At 49.3% G+C, this 10,000-nt stretch overlaps 1 protein-coding gene across 4 annotated transcripts in view; it reads right to left on the bottom strand.

Annotated features, from left to right (window-relative positions):
* Positions 1 to 10,000, bottom strand: part of LOC125954449 (calcium-binding mitochondrial carrier protein SCaMC-2) — a 22,581-nt gene that overhangs the window by 5,577 nt on the left and 7,004 nt on the right. Inside the window, exon 1 of one of the 4 annotated variants that reach the window (XM_049684805.1) lies at positions 3,702 to 4,925. The exons of 2 other annotated variants lie outside the window; for them this stretch is intronic. In XM_049684805.1, the coding sequence (XP_049540762.1) occupies positions 3,702 to 3,791 (90 nt within the window). In that variant the 5' untranslated portion in view covers positions 3,792 to 4,925. Of the gene's footprint in view, positions 1 to 1,438; positions 3,668 to 3,701; positions 4,926 to 10,000 lie in introns of those variants that run through there. One more of the 4 variants, XM_049684806.1, reaches the window with a different exon arrangement.

Genomic DNA, 10,000 nt, shown 5'->3' with positions numbered 1-10,000 from the left:
TGGCAACCCCGGAGTGGTGCTTTTGGGCCTGTTTGTAAACATTTTTTAAAAATGTTTTGACATCTTTACACCAATTTGCAGCGATATACTGTGTTCGAGAACCTGCAATTTCCATGTGGCGAGCCGCGTGTGCCAGTTGTGTTGTCAAGCCACGTGAAGCTCATGGAAACATGTATTTGCATATTGTATTAATAGCACTCAACACCGTTTGCGAAAAGTGTCCTCTGTAGCCAGTTGCACAATGGTTCGGTACGTCGCGCAGGATCACCTCGAAAGGATGATGATAACTTAATTACTCTATTGACAGAGTGTTGTCATGCACTCGTGTCCGCTTTTTCCATGTCGTTTAATCTTTAACCTTCCCGGACGGGGGCCATCGTTACCGATTATTGCCGCAAACCATCTCCCTCCTTATGACCTGTCAACTCGGACACACCTCTCGCATGGGCACCAAGTCCTTAATGTGTCCAACAAAACACTGTCCGTTCCTACGGTCTTCCCCACCTACAGGAAGTTGTTGTAATTATGTCGCTTGACATCCGGAGTTCAGAGTGATAAAATTGAAGAGCTTAAATTGTAATTTACCCCTCCTCCAGGATGGATGTCGTTGTGAGTCAGCTGTGCCGCTTGAGGGAAAGAGCAATTTCCCAGGGCACTTGGAACTATTTCTTCTTGGAAACCATGACAGGACAGCTTATCAGTTCCTCCTCCTATGCCCAAAGCAATCGCACGGGAGGGTTGGGCCCTCTCATTCAGTTCTTATCGCTCTCTTGCGGACCTTATTGCCCCCTTGGCAACAGTCACAGAAAATTCGGGAGTTTACAATCAAGCAAACTCCGAAAGACGTGCCCTCTAATGATGATGCAGCAGCACTCAATGGACAGGACGATTCCTCTCTATTACCAAGCGCGGAAGATTGCAAGCTTCTCCCAACAGACTTTAGAAGATCGATGATCGCCGCTTATGTCAGAACCGGGTGCACTAGCCGATGTCTTATGAGAAGGGATACTTTTTCCTGTCATGCTTATCCTCTTCTCCTCTTCTCGGCACTTACATAAGATGGAATGAGCGAGTGAGGGACGCGGATTTTCGCGGCCTTTTTTTTGCGAGAAAAGACCGGGACAACGACATAAACCGCCGTAAGACGCGACAACACCGCAACAAATCTCTTCTTCTCCTATAAATAGGTCTCATCGACGGTCACGGCGGGTGTGCTCTGGCCACCGGTATTGCTGCCCTTTCCGTGTCGCTAGAGACGAGCGGCAACGTGTACGTAGTACATACACTCTCGTCTGTGTGATGCTTTTCGCGTTGTGCGAAAGTAACCAAAATGTAGCCAAGAGAACACAGAGCTCTCGCGTGTGTTTGTTACGCTCTTTCCGTTTCCGGTAGCGCAGGAAGTGCAGCTCTGCAGGGTGTATAACGACGAAGCCTTTACCTTGATCACAAGCTCCACATAGAAGTCACTATCCAGCGTATCCATGCAGCTTTGGCGCCGGGTTTTTTTTGTTTTTGGGTGGGAGGATCGATAAAAATGTCAGTTTGCAGCAGTAGCAACGAAGGTCCTGCTGCTCGCTCGTTCTCTCTCTCTCTCTCTTCCAGGCGCTCTGTCTATCTGCTGTTCTCTTCGTCGTTCTGGTTGTGGGCTTGTTTGGATAATTTTCTTCCCCGCCCTCGGAGGGGGTAACTTCGTTTTCGTTGTCGTAGCTACCGCTCCACGTGGCGACCACCGATGCGTGCTGCTGCGATGGTGATGGTGATGGAGCCTTCTCCTTTAATCGTTTCAACCGAAAACGCGAAACATCGCCAACGAGCTCATGGTTCCTGGGAGACTTTTTCCTTGTTGGCTTTCCGCAAGGTGACGGACAGACAGACAACGAGAAACCGAGTCACAAACCAGCACCACTCGGAGCAACGCAAACACCGACCACTTTTCCGACAAACCGTCAACCGTCAACTGGCACGCAGGCAGGTTGGTTGGTTGGTTACGACCTGCTCATTCGGATATAGGTGCCACCGTGCTTTGGCCACGGTAGGTTGGATAGTTTCAAGCCGCTCTTTACCGCTGCCAATTCTGCCATGTGGTGGCCGCCGCCGCGTTAGCTCGGAGAAAAATCGGGTTCGGTATTCGTGTCGAAAGGAACGCGAAAACCAGAGAGCCAGCGAGTGAGCGAGCGAATGTGCGAGCGAGTAGGATCGGAAAAGCTTCAACGAGCATTTTCCCGTTATACCCGACGGCGACGACGTTCATCTCAACAGTTCTCTCTCGCGTTTGGTAGGCTGGCTTTCTCAACCTTTTCCTCCACCATTGGCAGGTGCTGTGATGCAACAAGGGGAAATTGGGAAGCCGGCGAGTGGCAGGATAAGCCGCAGATTATGTACCACACACAACCGTCTCGTCTCGGTCTCGGAACGGTTCTCTTTGCGAAACCAAGTGAACCGATGCACGCTCTGGATGGGCAAAACATTTCGCAATGCTCTTTGTGCAATGGCCGTTCGGTATGCTGCCATGCCAACCACAGCTGTTCTCTGTGTCGATCGGTGTGCCATTAAAGGAATAATCATGGCAGAAGTCGAGGTGCTCACCTTCGCGCCTTTACACACTAGCAGCACCGTCAACCGGTTAGATTGGCCAAGTACTGCGCATGTCTGAAGGAGTGTGCATCGCATTGGCGAATTGGTGTGTGTTGGAATGTGCCATTTCTATTCCTATCTTCCGCCCTTTCATCCTCTCGCGTCTGAACTGGATCATCGGGTGGAGCGAGGTCGGTATGGCTTCTGCATTGATTGAACCACAGTACCGAAAATAGTACTTTTATGGTCCAAGTCAGCATGGTGTGCGCCTGCAAGTTATACACTACGCACTACACCATTGAATACACGACGAACGGGAGTGGCTCCAGCCAGTCGCTGTGAGGGTATTACAAGGCCGTCTTTGTTTAGATAATTGCCGCTTAACTGAATGTTCGGTTGACATTGAGCGGTACTGGAGTGTCGCAATGTGACACCATTACTTTCTGGGGCAATAAGTATGTCCGCTAGAACCTACACTAAGATAAGCGTCGTACTAGCCATTCTCAAGTTCGACAACCCATTCACTCGCGTGCGATCGTGTTACGCTAGCGTGCCGGCGCAGGTCTCTAACGACCTCGTTGGGGCACGATCGCGTGCATAGCGGTGGGGACGAAACCAGAAATCCCCTTAGCAACAGCGTCGAGCGTGGTCGCCATGTGGCGGCTTTCGCGCGTTGCTTCGATCACCTCCTTCGTCGGCCGTTGTGAAACCCGTTTTCGGCTTCGAGTAGCGCCACGAACTTGAAGTGTAGACGCGGCGCGGGAAGTCCCCGTCCAACACACACACAGACAGACAGATGACCATAAATGCCACACGAGTAGTGACCGCGTGGTGTACAGAGTGACGCTTGGCAATCAGCAGTGAGTCAATGACTAGGCTATTACCCGCCCCTGGTTGCTGGGTTTTCCCTTCTTCTTGCTGTTCGACTCCAAAAACCCCGGACGTGCATGAATCATACCTTCACGACCCTTCTTTGGAATGCTTCCCGCCATTCAAACAATCAAAGAAACCGACGACGGTTAGGGAAAGAAATGCTGCTTTCACTTTGCTTTTCAGGATTTCATGATGGATGGCGAAAGGGATGAGATTAGCGAGAAACTAGAGAAAAGGGCGATTTAGCTATTTACCCGTGACAGTAGCTCTTTGAAGACGAGGATGAAATCTTCCAGCACATCACCGCTCACGGCGGGGATCGCCGCGCTCTGCTCGAGGGCCATTTTGTTACGATTTTACTAGCTTTGCTCAATTTGTTGCACTAAAAACTGCTGCCCGTGTCGTCGAACACGAGGGCACACAGTCGAGTTAAAAAAAATTCACTATATCACAAGCACCACGAGGGGCACGTTTCCGTTCCGTTTCGCGCAAAGGACGCGGCGGCGACGGTGGACAAGATCACAGCTTTTTGGCGCGGAACGACGCCTCTTTCGACAGTTCTCCTTTATCACAGTGGCCCACAGTACCTTCTAGAACCTTCTCGATACGCCGGAAGGACCAGACACTCTTTTTTTCGGCCACAATTTTCTCTCTCGCTCTCAAATGCAACTCTCACAATTTTGGGTTCCTCCGAATGGATGGGTTGCTGATTTAGAAACGGTTTTTCGAAAACTGTCACCAACCACAGGAGAGCGACGAGAAGGAGAGTTCGATCGATCCTCACGTGTACCAACACATACACACTGCACCAGGTTTGTCTGTCGGCGGTCTCTTTAATCCCGCTTCGAAAGGGACGCTTCGGCTTCGGCGGAAAACAGCTGTTTGAACCCCGCTGTATAGTTAGTGCAGCTGTGGTGTGCGGTTCGCCCTTAGCAACAGAGCAAACTTTTAAACGATTCGCGCTCGGTCCGGGTCGGCCGTGCCGTCGTCGTCGTCGTTATCTTCCCCTTCGCTGTACGCACACACAACACCGCTTGCTATGTTCTTGGCGGTTTGCCTCGACCACCGTAATCAGTGCCGATGACGACCACGTTTGACGATAGCAGCTCGGAGCAAACGAGCGACAGCGATTCAACTCCTTTGTTGCACTCTTCTTCAACCAAATCACAGCAATTGGTCTCACTTTCTCGTTAAATTATTCGCACTCGGATGCTCACGGTATCCTTCTTTATCAGTAGTGGAGAACGGTTGCACACACTTCAATGATGCACAAAAGCCTCGTTTTATGCCAAACCGATTTAGATCACTCTGCGCCGGTGATGGCACTGGAAACGGTGTTTAATTTCGTTTCATGATGCCAGATAGGGATGAAATTAATTCCTCCTGCTTTGCTGAACGCCTGCTATAGTGTAAGCGAACAGACTAGCGACACGTCCGGTTCAGGCGATGGCAAGATCTTGACTCGCGGACCGCGGCTCATCGGCGACAGTAGTAATGCTGACCGCCCCTTCCATCTCAACATCGCGCCGATGACGTCGAGCGCGCGCACGAACGGTGCGAGTGTGTGCGAGCGTCCCCGAACGGAGGACCGACCGGACGGAGGACCGACCGGACGGAGTGTGAAACCGTCGGGGTCAATTACGTAAAAGCACGTGAAAACGTCTATTACCATGTCTCGGTACTACTCCCTACTGGTTTCGATGCATTTCCCGGTGAAAACTTATTGTAATCGGATTGTGCTTTGTCATAAGAAATGGCGTCGCAATTTCTAACCGCATTCCTGTAACTACCAATTATCTTTTGTTGAAAAATTTTACAACTTTTTACACAATTTTGGAGGAAAATTAAAGAAGGAAAACGCATTAAATGGACAATCGTTAAGATTAAATAGTCTGTTGTCGACTTATAGTAAGTGTTATTCCTCGGAACGTTAAAAGATCCACAGATTACTATGTTTATTTTGTCGACAATCATTCCAAGTATGACTATCAAGTATTTACTGGTTTTGCGTACGTCATCCTAATCCAATAGAAAATGTGTTTTGTCCACTCAATTCACTAAACAGTTATGTTTACAAACATATTCTTTCAGCAATATTTGTATGGAATTTTCAGGAATAATCTAGAAAACATCCAATTCTTTGTCCATTACTCTTTATCTCATTTTCTCATGCAAAGTTGTTTGATGACGGATTGACCATCATTCCCTTCAATTGGCCACATGATGTAAGCCGTAACCGGGAGAGCAGAGAGAGCATGCCAATTTGGTTCGCAAATTGTCCTCATTCTCCCGGTCCCCTTTCCTAGGCCAGCTGAACTGATTCGACAATTGGACGCCAGTCTACAAACCGCGCATGTAATGCTAATGCCCTAACAATGCAAGTGTGAAGCGGACTTCGGACAGCACAGTCCGTGCGGTCGTGCCTTCGATCGCCAGGGAATTGTCACCAGAAGTGCGCAGCCGGCCGACCCGTTGGTCGATACCAAAACCGATTGAAATCGGTTTTAAGCGGTTCACCGGGACCGGCCGAATGGCCAAAAGTGACAATGGCGTGCGCCGTCGCGATCGCTACGTATTATCGCGTCCTATCTGACGTCACACGACTATCATCTGCCCGGATCTACCCCGTCACTGGCAGGAGGAAGGTAAACAACGTGAACAGAGACATATGCTGTACGAACAGCATGACGCACCGTTCTCGCGCTGGCGTATAGGCGATCACGCAGTCGCAGATGACATACCTCCTCTGTCCGACCGAAATGATCAATAGAATAGAGCGAGAGGGAAGGAGCGTGATCGAGTGGCTGGCAGATAAGGCCGTGTTCGGCCGTTCGGCGCCCTCAACGCGACCCACCACCACACACCACGTCATCAACAAACACGATTTCGATTGGGAAATCACAAACACAGACGCGACACAATACGCAACGGTTGGAGGGGGAAGAAGAGGGGGGGGGGGCACATGGCTGTGGCACACATTTCTGGTCACTCGTTCGGCGGCTGATAAGCGCGTTGAGGCGCCGCGGTGGTGATGGTGTTCCGCGTACGACATCAGCCCCCAGGGAGAGGGGCGTGTTCGAAGCGTAGTAAAGACTCCTAATTGGATCACGCATCCGATTCAAGCTCTGGGCACCTTCACGGAACTAGGGTCAAGGCTGCACAGTCGGTCGGTGGTCGAGATCGAGGAGGACTGGACTCAGGTTGGCTAGACTCAGAGTCAGAGTGGGTGTGTATGTGGACTTCCGGACCAAACCTTCCACACGGTATCGGCAACGTGATGCGCTCGTTGTGTGATAACCACATGGACCAGCACGAGGAACCGAAGCTCTCCCTTTCCCTACGCCAGCAAGGACTGCGACTGCGATAAAATCTTATCGCGCGTTGGCCAGAAGATAATTTCTTCATAATTTTGAGCGTCATTTTATGAGCTTTCTATCGAGGGCGGCAATCGCGCGCCCGGTCAGTGTGTGCACCGCGTAAATAGCAACCGTTTTACGTCATTCCGGAGTCTGATGGCCATGGATAAGATTATGGGCCAGGAACAGACAAATGTGCTCTTGTTGGCGTAGAGCGCAGAGAGGAATTGGAATTTTAATTACAAACTTTTGGCAGCTTATGGCGGATGTTAAAGTATGCGAAACGACCGTAACGACCCAAAATGGGGAGAAACGTTTGTGTGGTAGGGCTGCTATTTATAGGAACTTTGCGCTCCTTCTTTAGCAGCACTACACACTAGAATGGGGCAGATTTTTCTGGCGATTTCTCGTTTCGGACGAGCTCGGCAGCAGAACGAATAAGAGGAACGTCTCCATTCCAACACGATTTTAAATTGTTCGTGCTGCACACTTTAACAACACTTTAACGAATTCATTTGAAAGCTGGTATTAACCTGATTTGTTGGCAGCTTCTTACCATCCCTCGAATGCTTCCATTGCCCACCCGTTACCAATGCCACACCTTTAATTCTACACCTAAAACCATCGCTATTCCATCCCCCTTTTAGCAGCCAGACAACAACAGCTTGAACAAACGATGTAAAAGATCGCGGATCTTTCGTAATGCGTGCGAGAATCCACTTTTTTCGACTGGAAATGTGCCAAAACTGTCACATGCCCCCTGGGGGCCCTGCCACTTGATAATTCGCAAACGACACCACAGTGTCGGCCACCTGATCGATAATTCACCTCGAAAGTCCACGGAGAAGCAGAAGAGAAGCAGCAACACCGGGAAGCAATTGTAGACGATCACGCGCCGCACCATTTGATCGGGTCGTGTGGCGTCTCTCGCTTTATGGTGCTTTATGGCGAGGACAAGCGCGCTATCGATCATCGCGCGGGACGGCGGAACATTACCTTGAATTGACCAATTTACATCCATCAGCAGCAATGTCGACCGAATGACCACGGGACCCACGAGATCACGAGTCGAATCCTTTTCCGCGGAAACCAATTCAAACTGGATCTGGAACTGGACGCTGCATCCCGTGAACGGGAGGGGCGTGTGGCATGCAGCAGCGAAATGAGACACAAACATATGCTTTCGCAGCCGCGGCCGCAGCCAGATGCAAGATCCGGCCTCTTTGATTGCGTAGTACTTTTCCATGGTACTTTGGACCACTGGTGTCTAGGGCAAGTCGGTGGTCGCTATTTACAAACAGATCCAGTGGCAGCAATTTGCCATCGTATGGCTTCTGGCTACTCCTCCAGCTCTCGTAACTCATTAATCCATGTCGCGGCGCGGAAGACAACAGAGGGAAGATGGCAGAAGAAACCCGCCCGCCCGCGCGGATGTGCCGGTTGATTGGAATGGGCCAGTCACATGGCTGGACCGGATTCCGGCGGATAATACCGCAGAATGCTACCACTGTATGCTGTAGCAGCATGGCTGACCGATGGTCAAGATTATAAATACACGCACAACACAGCGTAGTAATGTGTGGAAAGGGCCGTCAGTCAGTCGCCCTCATCGCGACAGAGCCGATCGCGATTCGCGTTTTCGCTGTTGGCGGATTTACGGACACGGACAGCCGACAAGACAGCCGCATCGCGACAAGATACAAGATGGCTTTAAGATCGTCTTCCTTTTAAATTTAGCTCGACAGCACCGAGTGACGATTTGCGGCGGCGCTTACCGGCGATCGTTACGCGGTTGACCGTTTACAGTCTCTTTCGCGAGATGTGAATGAAATGAATGGTGCAGATAGGAAAAGAGCAGCTGCGAATACTTTGGTGGAAAACTGCCAATAAATTGTCCAGACTGTCTAGAACCACTATGTATTTCATTTTATCTGTTAACCATGCGCCTCCATCTCTTTGGCGAATCAAACTAGACGTTTTTAGTACACTTTAGTACAAGCAACATATCGAACTAAATAATAATAAATCTATTTAAGGGTAAAAAAAACCCAAAAGAAGCCTAATTCTGCTGCTCTAACAATAGTGAATAGTTATAGAAACATATGAGTAACATGGCGCATCTAACAGAGCGAATAACACCCACGGGGAAATCTATATTTAACTGATTGGAATTCATTGTTTTCGAACTGCTGCTGGTTCGCTGACATGCTGATGCACACACCCACCCTCTCGCGGGATCACTCTCATACTGATTTGCAAAACCAGTCAGTTGGACAGACACGAGGCAAGCTGTTTATAGAATGGTTAGAGTTGAAAAGCCTTTTGTAGCCAGGTTTTGCACGTCCTGTGGTCACACGTGCCACTCGTTCAGGAAGAGATCAACATCGTGCCTATTGGGATAGGCATTTTCGCTCATAAATCTCATACACCCAAAAGGTTAGATCATTTGGCGACGAAAGGAACAGATGAAATGGGAATATATCCGTCAACTACGCAGTTCTGTTTAGCAACGGTTCCTCTCTCGGTGAATACCAGTTTCCCATGTGTTTTCCCTTTAAACTCCTTTGAAACAAAATGGCAAAGACTGTCCTCGTATTTCACGGGACAGATTTAAAAATAAATTCGTACCGCCGAAGAAATTTAAGAGCGCTTTTTTGTTAATAAAAAATACGAAACATAAACAATCTGGGGATTTGAAAATTTTTGTTCACAAACCGAACCGAGAAAAGAGAATCCATGAATGGATTCTAGGAATCGGACAAAAACAAAAGAGTAAAAATGGCGAATAATAACACGTTCACGCGTGCACGCGCGTGTTAGCATAAGGGGCAACTCATGTGATAAACAAGTGACGAATGAACGCAAACAAATCAAGAAAGTATTCAAAAAGAAAGAACAAAAAACAGCAACGTCTTCAATGACGAAGCCGAAGAAACGTACAAGACGTGCGTGTTGGCGCCCACGAGAGTGAGGTGTAGGAGATATTCATTTTGTGGCGCGCGCGCGCAACTCAAACGAATCCGCAAACCGTCAAGGTAATCCCCACCAGGAAACAGTTCTGCTGTCGCTTTTGTTTTGCAAACTATTGTCGTCCCGCTATCTTCCGTAGAAGGGAGCCTGCTGTTTCGCCGAAAGGTGAACATCCGCGGCTCGTGAATATCCTTGAAAAGCTTCACCAGTTCCGGATTAATAAGCAG

Source organism: Anopheles darlingi, chromosome 3, assembly GCF_943734745.1.
Source record: "Anopheles darlingi chromosome 3, idAnoDarlMG_H_01, whole genome shotgun sequence".
Classification (NCBI taxonomy): domain Eukaryota; kingdom Metazoa; phylum Arthropoda; class Insecta; order Diptera; family Culicidae; genus Anopheles; species Anopheles darlingi.
This window is presented reverse-complemented; position numbering and strand designations above follow the sequence as displayed.